Source organism: Cervus canadensis, chromosome 11 (genome assembly GCF_019320065.1).
Source record: "Cervus canadensis isolate Bull #8, Minnesota chromosome 11, ASM1932006v1, whole genome shotgun sequence".
NCBI lineage: Eukaryota > Metazoa > Chordata > Mammalia > Artiodactyla > Cervidae > Cervus > Cervus canadensis.
Window position 1 is genome coordinate 68,423,946 of NC_057396.1, and position 19,925 is coordinate 68,443,870.

Consider the following 19,925-nt stretch of genomic DNA (forward strand, 5'->3'; position numbering starts at 1 on the left):
CAAACCTAAAGAGCTGAGAAATAAAATGCAACTTGCTCCTCCTCCCCTCCTCCGCCTTTAGGAGAGGCCGTTTAAAACATGTGGCAGAAAATGAGCCATGCAGACTTGGCTGGCTGTGTGAACCCGGGAATTTATTTTTCCTTTGGAACTTTGATCCTCATTTCCAACCATAAAAATTATTAGTAGCACTTAAGTGTTGAACATTTTTCACCTGAGAGATGTGAAACACTCTTGGCTAATAATACTGGTTATAAAGTCAGCCGTTCAGGTGGGGCTGAGAATTGACCACGAGCAGCCATGTGCTGTTTGGTGCATAGAGTGCCGATCCCTTCTGCTGCTGCCTCTGCACCCCGGAGGTGGTAGCAGCTGGGTAAACGGCCTGGGCGCTAATAAATTATGAGAATTTATCTGTGTTACTTTGTTCACAACTCCACAAGGTGATGGCAAGTAAAGAATCAGAAGAAGACAGCAAAATAGTGTGGAAGGCCCCACTTTTTCTTTTTTTTCTTGAAGTCACGAAACCATCTCCAAGTGGGTTTTCCTGCTGTAGAAGCACCAAGAGGAATAGCACCCAAGTTAGAACAAGCTGGGTTAGTGTGGCCACACAGGGGACTCGTACGCCGACTGATGTGGTGGGAGCAGAACTTGCGTTTGGGATGACATCAGAAGCTGGGTTGGTTCATCCACGTAGGGCCAGGTGACAGACAGGCTAAGAGCTCAGCTGAAAAGTTGAAGGCAGTGAAGAGGTGTTGTAGGTTTGCAAAGAGATATATGGTCCAGGCAGTGAGATCACAGGATGAATCAGAGGTGACAGGTTGAAGACAGGAAAAGCCAGTTAGATAATGGTTGTGGTAGTTTAACATTCATCCGGGTTGAAGAACGAAGGGAGAAGGGAAAGACAGGAGCCGCCAGGGCTCGGATTTGATTGGTGGTGAGGGAGCTTGGCTAGCTGGAGAATTCCAGAGCTGAGCCTCTAGTATCTAACAGTTACATTTTAAATAGAATTGGTTAACTTTAAAGGTCTCTATGTATTCATCCAGGGAGAGATGATATATTCTGTGATTTTAAATAAACTGTCCCACTTTTTCTCTTCTCACCAAAAGAACAGAAAGATGGAAACAACCCATCATAGACTTCGTGTTAACCTTTTTAAAAAGCTGCTGGATAACTTTTAAAGAAGAAAAAAAGGCTGTCTCTGTCCTCCTGTCCGCCCCTCTGTGAGCCACCTGCCAGGGTCAGTGCTGCAGATACTGGGTCTTGGAGTGGGTCTCACAGACGTGTGGTTATAATCCTTCCGACCGGGAATTAACTGCTTTCCTCTCTAGACTTCAGCCCTAGAGTCCTAAATCTGACATTGTGCTCAAGAGCTGTTGGGAATCCAGGGAGGGTTTTCTTTACGGTACTTGGAACCACCTGTCTCATCCTGCCATGGGCCCTACAGCAGGCCCCACAACACCCTGTGGTTTCACCTAGGGCACCGAGAAGCTGGGTTCTTATAGCCGACATGGATAAAAACCCAAGCACCCTTAAAGGAGCGCCCAGGTGCAGGTAGCAGCCTGCAGTGGGAACCAGCCCACGGGTCCCCATCCCTCGGCACGTGGTCTGCCCCGTGGCTGCCCGGAAGGGCTGGGGCCTCGCGTGTTTCCTCTCCTCTCTGGATGATGGGCTGTAGCAGCGGCGCCCCCTGGAGCCAGCGCAGGACTCAGTCCGCATGCTGCTCAGGCGGCCCAGCGAGCCAGGCCTGTCCCTGCCTAGGGCATGGGCAAGATCAGACCTCGCTAGAGTGGTTCTGGATCAGCATTTATTTGTACTGAATCTACACTAAAGCTTTATGGTAGCTAGAACCATTTTGCCAAAGCTGAGCTTTTTTCTTTTTTTGGAATGTAATTGCTTTACGGTATTGTGTTACTTTACAATGTTCTGTTAATTTCTGCTATACAACAACATGCATCAGCCATATATCTATACACACACACACACACACACACACACACACACATCCCCTCCTAAGGGCCTCCCTCCTGCCCACCCCATCCCACCCGGCTAGGTCCTCATGGAGTAAGAAGCTGAGCTCCTGGTATACAGCAGCTTCCTGCCAGAAAGCTGAGCTTTGTGAAAACCAAAAAAGGTCTGGGACTTGTGGTGACTTCTCCATTTAGGGTCTGAAGAAGCCGATGACTGGAAGCTGTCTGTGAGCCTTGTGTATTACATCCGAGTGAGTGACAGTTCCCCTCAGAGTCCCTTTCCTGGGCCTGGCCATCCTACAGGTCAGTAGAGTGTGGACTGTTGAAAGGACATCTGTCTGTCTTTCTCCTTTCCTTTTATTCACGTGAAGAGTTGCCTTCATAGAGACTGTTGTCTCAAGACGCGAGAACAGGGTGGAACGGAAGGACCCGCTGGTGAGGGAGTGACTCGTTCTGTGAGGGTCCCTGCCCCCAAGGTTCAGTCAGAGCATCCCTCACAGGAGACCTGAGGAAGACAGGGGTCGGAGGGAGTCGTTCTCCCCAGAGTATGACCTCACTAGGGCCCTCTCCACATGGCTTCAGGCTCCCGGTCTCCAGCCTGTAGGAGACCTGAGTCCTCTGTTAGGCCTAGGCTGTCTCTAGCCCGCACTGATTTGCACCCAGACTCACAGGGCCTGGAGAGAAGCTAGTTCTTAAGTGCTGCGCTGCGCACGAGCTGCTGAAAGCAGACCCCAGGCAGCGGGCCCCGGGCCCACAGAGGTGCTGAGAGAAGCTGACGTGAGGTTTGACCTTTCGGAGCTTTCCTAAAGCACCCAGTCCCCATCAGAGAGTAAGTCAAACAAATATTAAGGGAAGGAAATCGAATATGTCTGCTGAACTTTGAAATAACATCTAATGGTTGGGGAAAAAAAAAAAGCACCCAGTGGGGAATTACAGTAGAGTGACACTTTTTCCTTCCCCACTGGGCAGAGTGAAACAGCAGGCCCAGAATTTGTTTGCCTAGCCGTGAATGAAACAGCAAATGGAGGACTCGGGCTCCTTATCCCGAAGAGGAGGGAGGTGCTGCCCGCTGGCACGTCTGACCACCAAAGGGCGTCTCCTCGCAGTCTCCCATCCCACGGAGTTGATTTCACGGTTCTCCGTGGAGCTTTGTGTTGGTGAGAGAGGAGCTCGCTGACCTTTCCACTCCCTGCCCTCTGTGCCCCCCACATCCCCCGCACCCCCGCCTCACCATCTTTTCTGTCCGCAGCACCGGCAGTTCTCTGCCTCAAGAACGAATGCTTGTAACGTGAAATAGTTATTTTAAAGAGGTGTTGGTCCACTTGATGTTTTAAAGAATGCATACTTTCCCTCCCCCTATTCTAAAGGAGATAACTGTCATGATATTCCAGCCCTGAGAGGATCCATATGTTTGCGGGTTATTGTTCCAAAACCTGCCTGTTGTCTCTTTGGGATTGATTACAGACCTTGGCTGCCCCAGGAATCCAGAGCTTGAGGATTTGGTTTATGATTTGGGGACAGGGGGAATTTGTCTTGCATGGGCTGCTGCTTTGCCTTGATTTTGATGGAGATGCTTAAAGGAGGTGTGTGGGCCAGACTTGGCATGGGACCAGGGGAAATGAAACCCACAGCAGCTCTCTCAGGAGGGCAATGCCCGCAGCCTTCCGAGCAGAATTCTGTGGTGTGGTCCCCGAGTGTGAAGCTACACCATGCATCGCCAGTTATAAAACTGCTTGCAAAGTCAGGACTTTGAGACAGTGGTTGGTGGGTGTCATTGCATTAGAAAGAGCAATTCCTGGTTTTGAAAGAATAGAAAGAAAGAAAACTTTAAAGGAATAGAGTAGTCCCCTAATCTTAGAAATGTCACAACTGGGAGAAGGAGTCTCAAGAAAGCAAGGTGGGCCAGTTGGTGTGATATATACAGTTCACTTCTCAGATCAGATTTATTTCTTGGTGCTCCAGAATTGGTGTGTAGGTTCACGTTAATCATGATTATAATTGCTACTGTCTGTTGGCTACTTTAGAGTAAGAGTTGGCAGCCTTTAAAAATAAAATTTCTAGGATCCCATCTAGCCTTTGGGTTGGGCTGTAGATTTGAGAGTTGGGGCAGAGGTCCTGAACACATGTTGACAATGGCCCTGGAGAAGTAAGGAAGGGGCTAACTTCTTATAACCAAGGTCACTAATTATATCCACAGTATAGATCTGGGGCTGGACTGACAAATTCCCCTTGAGCGCGGTCCATTCAGACAGGATTATCTACTTGGTTTACTGGTGTATGCCTAGAGCTTGACCCATAGCGGGTGCTCAGTAAATATTTATTGACCGAGTGGACTTAATGTGATTGGACATTGAATTTTCTTATATATAGTTTCTGTAAGTGAATTATAAGGTGTTTTTCAAAGTTAAGTGATTCCATATTTTGTATTCGGGGGGGATATCTGATCTTCTCTGTGTTAACCTGCTAAATAGCAAAGAGTAAAACTTTGTACTAATTATTTATCTGATTGAGGGAAGTGGAGATCTCAGCCGAACTTTGTAATTTAATAACTTTCTTTTCCTTTCTCCCCTTAAAATTCATAAAGCTTTTTCCTTCTTCCTGCTTTACCACCCTCAACTTAACTTTTGAGTTTTTTTTTTTTGTACTTTTTCCTGCATCCTTACCTTATTTCATCTCCAGTTTTTTATGTGTCTGTCATTAGCTTTTCTAAATAGTAAGCTCCTTAGTAGCAAGATATATGCTTTATTTTTGTATTCACTCTTTGAAGTGTAATTCAGTCCCTAAAAATAGTTGGGGACAGCTGATTTTTGCCCAAAGGTGCAAATGCAATTTGGTGGAGGAAAGACAGCTCTGTTACATGATGCTGGTCAAATTAGTCATCCATGGGTAAGACTTTAACCTTGACCTAAGCCTCACACCATATAGAAAAATTAACTGGAAGTGAATCATGGACTTAAATATAGAACATAAAATTATGTAATGTTTGGGAAAAAAACTTGAGAAAAATCTTTAGGAGCTAGGACTAGACAAAGAGAAACATGATTCATAAAAGGAAGAGTTGGTAAATTAGACCTCATCAAAATTTAAAACTTTTGCTCTATGAAAGGCCTTGTGAAGAGGATTAAAAGAGAAGCTGCAGACTGAGAGAAAATATTTGCAAACAACATATCTAACAAAGGACTAAGCATCTAGGTTATATAACTCTCAAAATTCAGTAGAAGAATTCAGTAGAATAACAGTAGAAGACGAACAGTCCAGTGGGAAAATGGACAAAGGACAGGAGCAGTGATTTCACTGAAGAGGATATGCAGATAGCAAATAAGCCCATGAAAAGATGTTTGACATCCTTAACCATTAAGGAAATGCAGATTAAAATGAGAATTATGTAACACCTGTCAGAATGGCTAAAATTTTTTTTAAAATAGTGACTACAGATAAAGATGCAGAGAAACCTGTTCAAGATGCTGAGAAACTGGATCTCTCATACATTACCGGTACAAATGTAGAAGTGGTACAGCCACTGGAAAAATAATTTGTGCCACTTCTTATAAAACTAAGCATGCAACTACCATATGACTCTGCAGTTGCACCCTTGGGCATTTATCCCAGAGGCAGTAAAAATTTATGCCTACACAGCGGGCACAATGAATCTTCATAATAGCTTCATTTGTAGTGCCAAAAAGTGAATCAGCCCTGATGTCTTTCAGGAAATGAATGGTTAAACCAACTGTGGTACATCCACACCGTGGAATACCACTCACCAATGAAAAGGAGCAGACTGTTGATGTGATAACTTAGATGAATCTCTGAGGAGTTAAACTGTGTGAAAAAAGCTGATCCCCAACGGGTATATACTGGGTGGTTCCATTGTTAGTTCAGTTCAGTTCAGTCGCTCAGTCGTGTCCGACTCTTTGCAACCCCATGAACCGCAGCACGCCAGGCCTCCCTGTCCATCACCAACTCCCAGAGTCCACCCAAACCCATGTCCATCAAGTCAATGACGCCATCCAACCATCTCATCCTCTGTCGGCCCCTTCTCCTCCTGCCCTCAATCTTTCCCAGCATCAGGGTCTTTTCCAGTGAGTCAGCTCTTCGCATCAGGTGGCCAAAGTATTGGAGTTTCAGCGTCAGCATCAGTCCTTCCAATGAATACCCAGGACTGATCTCCTTTAGGATGGACTGGTTGGATCTCCTTGCAGTCCAAGGAACTCTCAAGAGTCTTCAACACCACAGTTCAAAAGAATCTATTCTTCTGCACTCAGCTTTCTTTATAGTCCAACTCTTACATCTATACATGACCACTGGAAAAACCATAGTCTTGACTAGACAGACCTTTGTTGGCAAGGTTATATAGCTTTCTTGAAATTATGAAATTGTAGAGATGGAGAACAGATTAGCAATTGTCAGAGGGAATCTTGATGGAGGATCTGTGAAAGGTCGGTAGGAGGGACCCTCCGTGATGGCAGTGCTCTGCATCCTGACTGTATCAGTGTCAGCATCATGTTGTTAAGCCACACTGTAGTTTTGCAAGATGTTACCATTGGGGGAAACTAGGTAAAGATCATACAGGATCTCTCGGCATTATTTCTTACAGCTACTTTTGAATCTACAATTATCTCAATAAAATAAAATGTTGAATTAAAAAATTGTGAAAACTCAGTGTCTAAGGGTTAAATGTGTAAATGAATTAATAAATAGAAACAGTCAAATCTCTTCATGCCTATACTGTGACTTTTCTGTGGGATTGCCTTTCTAGAACTTGATAGCTGGATTAATATCTCTAAGATAGGTGGGACACCTTTGGATTTTTAAAGAAAAGCTGTTGAGGGCATCATCTGTTTTGATGGTTTGGACTTTATTCTAGTTTTTGCCTTTTGTAGTAAGCTGTCCCAAATCATTTTTGAGGACATAGATGGGGTAGAAATAAATAAGGAGTTTAAAAGAGTTCCTATGCTTCTTGATTCTCCACCAAGACATTGTGGAGTTTAGGCACTGAAGGAGGGCTCTATGGTTGATGAATGCATTAAAGAATCAGTTCAGAACCACATTTATGCTTCAGAGTCGGCCAGGATTATAGTTTGTGGTCAATGCCATTTCCTTCCTTTGCACAATAAGAAGAAAACAAACCTGGCCAGTTCCACGGTGTCTTCTGTGACACGTGAGTGATCTGAGTCCCCGGGGCAGTGGCTTGAAGTTACAAGTTTCTTTCTCCCTGCTGGATGGAGCTGGTGTCTTTGGTCCCCAGTCAGTCAAAGCAAGCCTCACCAAGATCAACTTGAAATTTTGAAGGCTCAGAAATGGCTATTTACACTAGAAATAGAAACTAGAGTCTCTGTTTATACCTCTTGCAGGATTTAAAGATAATAGCCATTTGGTTTATGATCATTGTTCTCCTTTTAACTTCATTCAGTAATCCCCTGGGACTAGACTTAGAAACAGTCATGACCCCCATTGGAGTTGAGGTTATGGAAATAAAAATGATTTCACGTTTAGTGGGTCTTAAGGAGCGCAAAATTTGAAAGCCCGTGACCTGATGCTGACCTGTGTCTTCCTCCTTCCATCCCCTCAAACTCACGTCACGTCTCCCCTGCCCTTCTATATCATCTCTCAAGAGATTCAGCGCCTCATGGAAAATATGGGTTGAGTTTAATCTTCTGTTCAGCTGCTCTTTGCTGATCCTTCCCTCCCAGAGCCTCTGGGTCCCGGGGTCCCAGTAGGTGCTTGGGTGTCCTACGTGGCATCTCACTCACTTACTCCACAGGCTGACGGGAGTTCCTTCTCTCAGTGGGTGAGCCTCTGGCTTTCTCTGCTGAATGGAAACCACGTTCACGATGAGCCTTTGGCTATCAGAAGACGAGCACTGAGGGGAGCAGAAGGTTTTGTTGTTTTCCCCGCCGCCTCTCGCTCCCTCTTCTGTTCCCTCCCTGCTCGTTCCACATACTCGTGGGACCCTTGACCGTCTCTGCCACCAGCTGCACCCAACCAATCACACTGACTCCGGGTGTGACCTCAGATGCCGTCACCTGGCTTCCAGACAGGTGAGGGCCTGAGCTGGGGGAGAGGAGGTGCTTTTTAGAACCAGGAGAGTGGGTGACCGCAAGACTTCACGAGCAGGGGCCAGACGGGAAGTTAGGCGGGACCGCCGCCTCCTCTCCAGCCCTCAGCTTTCCCATCTGTCCAGGGAGGGGATCCTGGACCAAGTGACCTCTGCCTTCCCGATGACCCCCGAGTTAGTGTGGACGGGGCTCCACAGCTTAGACTGCTGGAGCGTGAGTCTCTCCTTATCGTCCCCCAGAGGCCCGTGGGCCCTCCATCTGAGGAGAGAGTGAGTGTCTCAGAGCCCCCTCCTCAGTGTGTCTGAGACTCACTCAGTCGTGTCCGACTCTCTGCGACCCTGCGAACTCTGTGTGTGTATCACTCTGTCACGTCCGACTCTTTGCGACCCCATGGACTGTAGCCCGCCAGGCTCCTCTGTCCATGGGATGCTCCAGGCAACAATACTGGGGTGGGTTGCCGTTTCCTCCTCCTCCTCTCCAGTGATGTCCTTCTAACAGTGGTAGCGGTGAAAGGCTTATTGGTGCACACTCCTCTTACCAGCTGTGGCCAGCGCTGGTCTGTCTCCTCAGCTTCACCACTGCCCCGGGCCTGAAGAAAGGGCTTGAGAGGAAGGTGATCATGTACCCCAGTGCCAGAGCACTACGTCCAGCCAGACCGGGGCGGATAGGGTTGCTACCAAAACCCAGGAGCCTTCCCATGGTGCTGCTCTTGCCATTGGCTTATTTTAAACAGAACCCCACCTTGGGTTGGAAAGGTCTCTGGGGCAGACTGAAGTGGTCTATCTAATAACAGGTAAAGCTTAATACCCAACACAGCATGTACATGAATTTGCCAAAACCCATCAGCATTAGGGCACTCCAGATGACAGCTTTGGGGCTCACCGGCTCTAAGTGCCCAACATGAACATTTAATGGTGTCCCAGCCACCCTTGACGAAAACTGCCATCCACCACTGTAATTAAAAGCATGAGCTGAGAACAAGGCCAGTCAGTCCCTCCATCCCACTTCATCTCAGGAAATTCCAAATATAAAAGGTGAGCTTTCTTCCCAGAGGGCTGAGAGTAAGTCCAATAACCGGCTCCTCTGTGGAAACCAGCTAGAAATTGGAACCCAGGCAGCCTCCCCCTCTTCCATCTGGGGAGCCGGATGGGAAGGATGGCCACTAATTCAGAGGCGTCCCCAAGTCGGGTTCCTTGCAGCTCTGCCCTGACTCACCCACGCACGTGGCCGCAGGGCGTGGGCTGGGTCATAGCGTTCTGTTCCACTTTGATGGTCAGGGGATGTATGCAAGGAGAGGAATGACTCCTAGCCCCGTTTGGGGTGCCTTGGGCCCACCTTGCCTCGTCTCCCTCACCACTTCTTAGGCCGTCTCTTGGTTCACGAGTCCCGGTACATGAGGCTTTCCTCTCATGCAGTGGCGGTGTCCCTGCGGAGCTCTGCCTCTGAGAGTGTGATGACTGCGGCGGCCACTTCAGAGAGTCCCTTCCTCCTGGAGCTAACCCGTGAGCTCCTCACCAGACATCCCAGATGGGCGCCACCTGTTGTTATACCCACCCCCACCCCCCCGCCTGTTTCCTGAATCTGACTGTGGTTAGCACACACCCTGAGTTTAAAACACACTCACTTAGCTGGCTTAGACTATATAGTGCATTATCCTCTTTCCAGGAACATTTATTGGGTACCTGTACGTGTATGGCATTTTAAAACAAAGTTAAATAATGCAGACCAGCAACTGATCACAGTTGCTGAATTAGTTTCCTTGGAAATAGGTTAGTGGGGAAGAAGTTACAAGAATTTAGGCCTGAAAGTGCGTTAGAGGTCATTTAATCCAACCCCTCATTTTGCAGAGGGCGGAATGGAATCAGGGCCACTTGAATAGGTCTGGGGCACAACTCATCCGTGGCAGAGTTGTTCCTAGGTATACTTTAACCGTGTTCCCTGGTGCCCTTTGTATAGGCGGTCATCGGGGCTGCCTCCTGTGCCTTTTACACAAAGGTAGAAGATCTTAGTTTTATCCTCTAGGAGTGGGAAGCTACGAAAGACCTCAGGAAGCTTATAACAGAAAGAATATAAGTAGGTAACTCTGAAAATAGACACATGAGCGCAGCTGGCCATCCAGAGAGGAGGGGATTTCCATAATCCAGGTAAGAAGTGGTTGGGACCAAGATTATACAAATTAGATTGGAAGGAAATAGGATGATATTATGTTGTTACCATCTTTGTTGGAATAGTGATATAGAATAGGCCCCAAATATAAGGACTGTTTGGATTTCCCTAGTGGCTCAGATGGTAAAGAATCTGTCTGCAGTGCACAACACCCAGGTTCAGTCCCTAGATCGGAAAGATCCCCTGGAGAAGGAAATGGTAACCCACTCCAGTGTTCTTGCCTGGGAAATCCCATGGACAGAGGAGCCTGGAGGGCTACAGTCCGTGAGTCGCAAAGAGTGGGACACAACTGAGTGACTAACACACACACAAGGACTGTTCCAGTGACTGCCAAGCCAAGGCGCGGATAAAGGCGCTTCACTGATCAAGGCGCGGAGCTTGTTTTAACAGACATGGGCCTCTGTCTTCAAAGATGTGTGCAATTTAAAATAGATGACCCTGTATACAGGAGATGTTGATAGTACAGGCAAGCAATTGAATGATGGCTTTGTGACTTGAACATATTAATAGCTCTGGGAGCATTATTACTCCAACTATCGGGATGTAATGTGAAGTTTCAAATGCCTGCACTACAGTATATAAAGGCATCTGTTAGTAATGACAAAAGGCTGACCCCAGAGCATTTCCCTGAAGTAAAAAGAAAAAAAGTGGAATTAGGGTGGGAGGCGGGGAGCGATGAGGGAAAGGGGGTCGAAGTCGGGTTCCCGCTCTTCTGGCTGGGAAAATGCTTTACTGTATACCTAATCGGGGTTCGTACTACACCCGGGCTCTGCGAGAGAGGGCCCGTCCCCTTCCGTTCCGCTCCGTTTTGATCCTGCAGTCAGCTGCAGAGTTATAGATGAAGTGACAAGGATGGTATCTTGATTGCATCCAGCTGCCTGGAGTAAGTCAAGGGCAGAGAGGCCCCGCCTGAGGAGCCGCGCTCGCCGAAGCCTCCTCCAAAGGCGTCTGAGAGCCAGGACACTGCGGATGCTTTCAGAGCGGCGGTGTTCAGCGTTCTGTGACCCAGTGTCACCAAATAAGTGTCCCCAGAGAGAAGCCTGGTAAGTGACCTGAGCTCACAGGAAGAGGACTGAAATCAAAACAGCCTTCGACCCTAAAACTGAGCCCGTGTTGGTGTCATTGCTGTCAATGGGGGCTTGAAAATAAGGACCCCTTGGGAAGGTGATTTCACCTTCCTTCACATGGATTAGAGAGCTGTGCTAGGCTGGGCTGTGCTTAGTCGCTCAGTCGTGTCCGACTCTTTGCGACCCCATAGACTATAGCCTGCCAGCCTCCTCTGTCCATGGGGATTCTCCAGGCAAGAATGCTAGAGTGGGTAGCCTATCCCTTCCCCAGGAGATCTCCCAATCCAGGAATTGAACCGGGGTCTCCTGCATTGCAGGCGGATTCTTTACCAACTGAGCTACCAGGGAAGCCCCAGATTACAGGGTTGACTCAAATACACGTGGGTTGGGGGGAGATGGGATTCAGCTTCCATCCAGCAGAGGTGCCAACGGAATGGGTGCCCCCCGCCCTGCCCCTTCTCCTCTACCTTGCCCATCACTGGTGCTGAGTGTTGTTGCTTGTGCTCATAGCCCTCCAGAAATCTCTTTCATCCCGTTGAGATGAATCGGTGATGGTGGTTGTGATGTGGCTTGAACAGGCAGGTGCTCGGTGCCAAGCAGAGAAACCTGGCCGTGCACTGTGGTGGGGTCTACCCCGGCCTGCAGGCCAGATAGAAGTTAGGACCCACAGACTGTGTTGTGGCTCCGTAATAGTATTGTATTATTTTAGTCTGCTGAAATACAAACCCCAGAGTAGAGAGAACACAGTCGCAGCATTATACATCTGAGGAAATGTTTGACACGGATTTGTTTGTCTGCGGCTATTATGATGACGCCTGTGACCAATTAGCTCTGTTGATTACAACATGGTGTTCATGAGGCCAAGGCTGTGGGTTGGAGAGGCCTGTTAGGTGAGCTGGTTCCACACAAAGGAAACCTCTTTCCACCATTCCAGACCACGTTCAAGACGCCAGTCAGACACCCCATGAAAGCAGATAGATGATCACAAAGATGGGGCAAGAGAGTGTAACGACTCAGCAAAGGTCCCTTACCCGCTCCTAGAAAAGCGATTTAAAACATGTGCTTTAGCAATGGTGAGTTGTTACTGTGATCTTCTCACACAAAGACTGTCACATTATTATGAACGGTGACTGGTGATCAGTACTGTTGCAGGCCTCCTTTCTCGATGACGTGTACTAGCTCTGGCTGTGAAGAAAAGAGGAAGGGGCCCTGGACCCCTTCTTTCCTGCTCAGCTTTTTGCCTGCCGAGGTTTTGCCTGTCCGTCCATGCCTTCAGCAGGAGTGCGTGGAAGGCTATCATGTGCTGACACAGTGCTTTGTACTTGGAATACCACCACGAGTCTCTGTCCTCATGGAGTTTAAACTCTGCGGGAGGAAAAGAGGTAAAAGATGATAAATAACCAGTGCAGTTTCGTGAAATGGAAGTTTGATGAAGAAAAGCATGGAGTGACGGAGTGTGATGAAGAATGGCTGGTCAGGGGATGGCGTTTACCTTGGATGGGAGGGTCTGGAAAGACCTCTCAGAGTAGGTGATAGTTAACTGGACACCTGACTGATGAGCAGGAACCAGCCATTTGAAGAGCTGGGGGAACAGCCCGTCAAAGAAATAGCAGGTGCAGAGGCCTTAAGGTCTAGTCACAGTTAAAGGACAGGGAGGCCACTGACTTGTCGAGAACGTGGTAAGAGAGGGAAGCTGGAGGGTAGGAAGGCTGTTTAGAACATGCTGAGGAGTTTGCATATTACTCTTAGTCAGGAGGAAGCCATCTTTTGTTTTGTTTTGTGGGTGGAGCATTTTTTAAAGATCTTGTCAGTGGGATGTTATGGATTGAACATGCCTAAAAGAGGTATTCCCTTTTTTACTTTTCATCAAAAGACTTCCCTTGTGGCTCAGACAGTAAAGCATCTGCCTACACTACGGGAGACCCGGGTTCGATCCCCGGGTGGGAAAGATCCTCTGGAGAAGGAAATGGCAACCCACTCCAGTACTCTTGCCTGGAAAACCCCATGGACAGAGGAGCCTGGTAGGCTACAGTTCATGGGGGTCGCAAAGAGTCGGACACAACTGAGCGACTTCACTTCTTCACTTCAAAAAAGGTATGCTGAAATCCTAATCCTCAGTAACCTTATTGGAAATAGGGTCTTTTCAGAGGTAATCAAGTTAAAGTGAGATTGTCAGGGTGGGCCCTAATCCAGTTTATCTGGAATCCTTGTAAAAAGGAGAAATTCGGACACAGAGACACCCACTCAGAGAAGACGACCATGTGAAGACAGAGGTTTGGAGTGGTGTGTCTACAAGCCAAGGAATGCTGGAGATTGACAGCCACCCACCAGGAGGCAGGGAGGCAGGCAGGACCCTTCCCTGGGTGAGATCGCCCCACCAGCGTCTTGACTTCTGATTTCTAGGTCTCCATTGTTTTAAGCCACCCAGTTTATGTTATTTTTTAAAGCAGCCCTGTGCTCAGTCGCTCAGTCATGTCCGACTCTTTGCGACCCCAAGGACTATAACCCGCCAGGCTCCTCTGTCCTTGGAATTTTCCAGGCAAGAATACTAGAGTGGGTTACCATTTCCTACTTCAGGGGATCTTCCCGACCCAGGGATCAAACCCACATCTCTTGCATCTTCTGCATTGGCAGGTGGGTTCTTTACCCCTGTGCTACCTAAAAGGTGCAGGGGGGTGGCGGGTACTAGCATGCTGACTTTGGGAAAGAAGTGACGCATCCTCCCCCGTCTCAGTGACTCTCGGATGTGGGGCAAACCTCTGGTTGCTATAGCATGTATGACCATATGACTTATATACATGTGGGTAAATATATAATGAAAAAATATATAAATTAATAGGATGGCGCCCACTTGTTGAATTACCCTATAAAGCATACCCTACTCTTCTTTTAGAAATGGTCCTTTTAGGGATGCTCTGTAAAGGATGGTTTGGAAGGGCAGGGGTGGAAGCAAACAAATTGGAAGGCTGTTGCAGTAATCCAGTAATCCACAGTAATCTGGTAATGATGGTGGTTTGAGCTGGAGACAGTGGTAATAGAAGCGGTAAGAGGGCATCAGAAGTAGAGCCAGCAGTACTTGCTAGAGGACTGGATGTGGGGAAAGAGGAAAGGAGTAAAGGCTGGCTGTTAGCTTTTGGCCTGAACAGTTGGATTAGATAATTTACTGAGACAGGAAAGACCGAGAGGATGGCTTTTCCCAGGCTGTGGAATCAAGAGTCATGCTTCGGACATGTTAAGTTTGAGGTGCCTGTTCTTAATCCAGCTGAAGGTATTAAATAAGTAGTTGGTTGTGTCAGAAACATTCAGGGCCAAACCTGCATTTAGAGGTCATCAGAGTTTAGACGGTATTTTAAAAGATTGAAACTAGATGTTACTTGGGGGGAGAGTTTAAGAGAGTATAGCTCTCCAGGACTAGGCCCTCGGGAACTCCACTGTGTAGAGGTCTGGGCAAGGATGAGGACTTAGTGGTGCTGAGAAGAGGCTCCAGGACAGCTAGTAAATTGTCAGTCTTCACTAATGGTTAGTGGTTTAAAGGCTAAGGAAATTGGATGGAGATACATGGAGAAAAGTATTGGATGTACCCCACTCTCCTATACCAATTCTGTTTAACAAAACTATCTCAGAGCCTTTCCAAATGTGGAAATCAAATTTTTGTTTTCAGTATGTTATAGTTTATAAAATCAGGCAACTCCTCTATACCTGAGGCTTCCAAAAGATCATAAAAAAAGGTCTTTGTGCTCCAGATAGATTTTTTTTCTTTTTCAGAAGCAGAGACTTTGTAAGTTTCCACAGTCATCAAAGTTTACCATAAATCACGGTTTCATTTATGCTTCATTTGTGTATTCATTTAGAGTGGAGCCTATTTCACTAATCGCCTGTTGAGAGATGATATACCTTGGCCCAATTCAAGAAGCTATTATTCTACATTACTTGAAGTTTCCAAGTACGAACCTGAAAGTTATAGAGGAAATTAGAATCAACATTTCTCTCTGAATACTGGCAGAAGAAATAGCACCTGTTGGATCGAATTTCTTCAGAAGCCCATGCTGCTGTTAGTTTGTGAAGCTTTGAATGCAGGGATTCTGTCATTTAAAGAACTGGGCACCGTGCCTGGTTGTTGTCTGAGCTGGGAGCCGACTGCTGGTGTGTCTCTGTCCTCAGGTCTGGCGCGAGTTCCCTGACCGGCTGGTGGGTTACCCGGGCCGCCTGCACCTCTGGGACCACGAGACGAGCAAGTGGAAGTACGAGTCCGAGTGGACCAACGAGGTGTCCATGGTGCTCACGGGCGCGGCCTTCTACCACAAGGTGGGCGGGGCCGGCGGGCGGGCGGGGCCGGCGGGCGGGCGGGCTCGGCCAGCGGGCCGGGGGCGCCGTGCTTGCTTCACTGCGCCCATGCTAGTCTTTGCCAAGTTGAGGAAGAATGTTCTATTTAGAGAGCTTAGAAAGGCCATGTTATGTGATATTTAAAAAAAAATAAAGTTATTTTTCTAATTATTAAAATATTACATGCTCAAATATGGAACAAATTTATTGTATAAGAAAAATCACTTAAAGTTCTATCATAGGACTAATAGTAGATAAACTGTTGGGTTGGCCAAAAAGTCCATTCATATTTTCCTGTAAATCTTATGGAAAATAATGAATGAACTTTTTGGCCAATACAGTATTATTGTTATTTAGGTGTTTTTTCCAATTTGTCTTTATTTACTGATTCACACATACAGTTGTAAATATTCTCATCAGCTTTTTTGCATGTGTTAGGAGTTTTTTCCGTATGTCATTAACATTTTTTCATGAACAACCTCTACTTAACATAATTGCTAATATACCATTATATTAATATTCCATAGATCATATACAACTATTTCTCTGTTATTGGATATTTAGGTTGTACCTAATTTTTTTGCTAGATAATGCTCTATATCAAATGCTTAAATAATGATCAGTATCCATTTTCATAACTGTCTATACTTATGATCTTTATGATAGATTCCTAGAAGAATTATGAACATTTTGGGGAGGTTTTGTTATATATATTCATTGGTTGTTCTTAATACTGTTTGTGCCAATTTACATTCTCACCAGCAAAATATAAAAGGTCCTATCATACTCTTTCTTGCATGAAATACGTTTTTTAAAAAATACGTTTTTAAAAAATACGTTGATTTTATTGATTTCACTTTGATTTTTTCACTTGGGGTTTGAAATTCCTTTTGTGAATTTAGCCTTTTGTATTCCTTCTGAGAATTGTCACTTTATGTTTTTGACTCTTTTTTATTAAAGGGAGAGATTGAAGGGTATACATTGGACTTTAGAATATTATGTTTGGTGGCGGAATGCTCCCTGGGACTGTGTGGCTTAATTAAACAGTAATAACTTGTCAATTGTCAGCAGTGGCATAAGGAACTGATGTCAGGAGAAAGATCTGTTCAGCCCAGTGCAGTGAAGTTGACTTCACTGTATTTATATCAATTCCTTGTTGTGATCTCAGCACTGCTGCCCTCATATTTTTCAGGGCTCTTGATCTAGAAATGAGTTTTTTTTTTCTTAGCAAAGGATAAATAAATATATAAGGTGTATAATTCTTGGGGCTATGATAGACTGATAAATACCTTTTCGGCAGATGTATTTCTGTATTACACCACAAGTTTCTATATTATTTCATACATGTAGGTTATGGTAGTTTTGGAATTGCCTCTTTTTTGTTTTACTTTAATAAAGGACATGTCTGCAATGTCAGTCCACCATCAGTATATCTCTGTTGCTATCTGCAGTCCATGGGAAGAATATAAAAAACAGGGTGGAGCACTGTGACTCAGAGGGAAAGATTCAGTAAAGCTCAGAATGTAGTGTGTCTCTGAACAATATTTCTTAAACACATGCATTAATCAGTCCAAAGGGCCTGCATCTTACAGGGACTTCACACTGTACTGTATGTTCCTCTGCTTACAATAGGTGATGTTTTTAAAGAATGACAGTGTTAAAGACAGTTGGTCACCTGACCACAAGCATTCTAGTACTTCCTTTGGCCTTTGTATTGATCCAACATCGTGACTCCTCTTATGAGAGAAAGCTTGTCCCCCTGCTGTGGCTCAGTTTCTCTTTGTATGTCAGCCACAGGGAACTGCTTTTTGAATGTGTCTCCTCTTTTGTCTCACCTGGCAGTATTTTAATTACCTATATACCTACAAGATGCCTGGGGACATCAAGAACTGGGTGGATGCTCATATGAACTGTGAAGACATTGCCATGAATTTCCTGGTGGCTAACGTCACAGGGAAAGCTGTCATCAAGGTAGGAGGCATCTATGGCCAGCTCTGGGCACATCTTGGGCACCTTTCTGAGTCTCCAAAGTGTTCATAGCTATACATGAAGACTTGGAATAGATGAACTTTCAGCTGCCTTTTAGCTTTAAGATTCTATGATGGATGTTTCACATTGTGAAATTGAAGCTCGGCATATTTTCTTTTGTTATATAAAGTTTCTTTAGTTATAGTTTTTTAACTGCCAGCATCGGAAAGAAAGTCTATAATGGTTAATCTACAAATCGTGTTTGTTTTAAAAATGTAATTTTATTCTCAACACTGATTTGGAATCTAGTTCTTCTAAAGAATGCAGTTATATCTTTCTTAAGGTGGCTGATTTTTTTTTTAAATAAATGTTGAGAAGATAGTATACTTTGTACAGTTATACCGGTAGTTGTCCTGCTGCTGCTGCTGCTAAGTCACTTCAATCGTGTCCGACTCTGTGCGATCCCAGAGATGGTACCCACCAGGATCCCCCGTCCCTGGGATTCTCCAGGCAAGAACACTGGAGTGGGTTGCCATTTCCTTCTCCAGGTAGTTGTCCTAAGCACTGTTTTAAGAGAGTGATTACCAGTTTTTAAAAGTACCTTTCCCATAGCATATTAAAAGCTGAGAGTATGTGAAGATCATGTGAGGTTCTTTGTTTCTATAATAGATGTCTATTCCTGAAATGTAGGTCTTGTCCAAATCAGGTCCCTAGAAATGTAGAGAGTACACTTCTTTGTATCAGTGGAGTCATCTTGACCTTTTTTCTTTCTGGATTAGAATTCCACATGTGAAAATGGCCAGTGCTTCTAGGCCAGATTCCTATACTGGAAGCTTATACTGGAAACGTCTTATGACATTCCAGAGTGATTCCTCATGCTATTAATATTAATTGATGAGAGAAGCCAGATTAAGCCAGTGACTAAGAAAAGAGGAAAAGTCACTGTCCAGACTTGATCCAGTCTTTATGCTATCCCTTGTCTCTCTAAATAGCTCAGTGAACAACTCACTGCAGGGACAATTAAAGAATGTAAATTGCAAAACTAGTTTTAAAAGAACTCCTCTTATCTCCAAGTTCATTTTTTGACATTCTTCAAGACATTCTTTAGCTGTGCCTTCTTACTCTGGACAATAATTCCTCGAGTCTGTATACTTCTTAGTCGGGTCTTAGTAATCTAGCTTTCTTACCCGCCCACCCTCTACTGTTTACTTATCTTCACTGGGTTACAATAGCAGCCTCCCCTGAGTTTGCTAGAAAAAATATTCAGAGTTTGAGGTGTCGGGAAGGTGGTAGGGAGAGTCAGGGAAAAGGATTCAGAGGGCAAAGGACCATTGGATTTTTTTTCCTGACTCAAAGGGGTTGCAAAATAACCTGACGTTTTCAAGAGCATGGTGCCGCCCGTAGCATTTGCCATTAGCTGGAAAAAGGAGAAAGAGTGCCTGTTGGAACTAAGGTTACGGTGAAAGTTATGGGAAGCTGTATTTCATCGCCCTTATGGCTGCAAGAACAAATGGTGTTTATACAAGGACCTTGGCAGTGAGAAAACAGTCATTAAACAGGAATTAAGGAGCTTGTCATCACCACTTCTTTCCAGTTACAGAAGGCAAAAGCCCTCCAAGCCTCTTTTATTGGGCCCTTGTGAGTTCTGCCGTTGGCCGAGCCAGATAGAATTGAATGGAGGAACGGTGAGGTGTGTGTGTGTGTGTGTGTGTGCGCACATGTGTGCACGTGGAGAGGAAGCAGGCATCTCAGCTTACAGAACAGAAGCACGCAGAGTGGCGTCACAAGCATGATTTTATTGTCCTCAGCACTGACAGATGGGTATATTTTTGTGCTCCTCTGGCAGGTAACACCACGAAAGAAATTCAAGTGTCCTGAATGCACAGCCATTGATGGGCTTTCACTCGACCAGACGCACATGGTGGAGAGGTGAGTGGGCCTCTAGACAAAAAGTCTGCCCTGGCCTCTGATCCCCATTTCCTGCTTTGGGCCTGTTTATGGGACTTTGTTGCAGATATAAGGACAGCAGCTGGTAGCCATAGTCACCTCCTTTTGCACGTGGGAATTGGGTTAGTTCAAGCCCAGGTCACCCAAAGAATTAATTTGGAATGCTACTCACTCAATTTGTAATGGCTGGAAGGGTCTTAAAAATATAGCTGGCCTTAAGCTCCAGAAGCCAGATTCTCCATGTGGACTAAGCAGTTAACCATCCACAGTCACTCAAGTGGAAGTGAGCTAATTCTGAGGAAATCCTGGATTGGTTTTCAGGGTAGTCTCTCCATGTTACAGTAAAAGTTCGATTAGAGAGAATGATTAAACCAAACCCACCAGAGGCCAGATTACCGTTGTAATCTACCAAGAGCAGAATTGAAAGCACAGCT

At 45.7% G+C, this 19,925-nt stretch overlaps 1 protein-coding gene across 4 annotated transcripts in view; it reads left to right on the plus strand.

The window, feature by feature from the left end:
- Positions 1-19,925, plus strand: part of EXT2 (exostosin glycosyltransferase 2) — a 139,048-nt gene that overhangs the window by 112,664 nt on the left and 6,459 nt on the right. For all 4 annotated transcript variants that reach the window (XM_043480711.1, XM_043480712.1, XM_043480713.1 and 1 more), the window contains exons 11-13: positions 15,415-15,558; positions 17,419-17,547; positions 19,391-19,473. In XM_043480711.1, the coding sequence (XP_043336646.1) occupies positions 15,415-15,558; positions 17,419-17,547; positions 19,391-19,473 (356 nt within the window). The remainder of the gene's footprint in view (positions 1-15,414; positions 15,559-17,418; positions 17,548-19,390; positions 19,474-19,925) is intronic.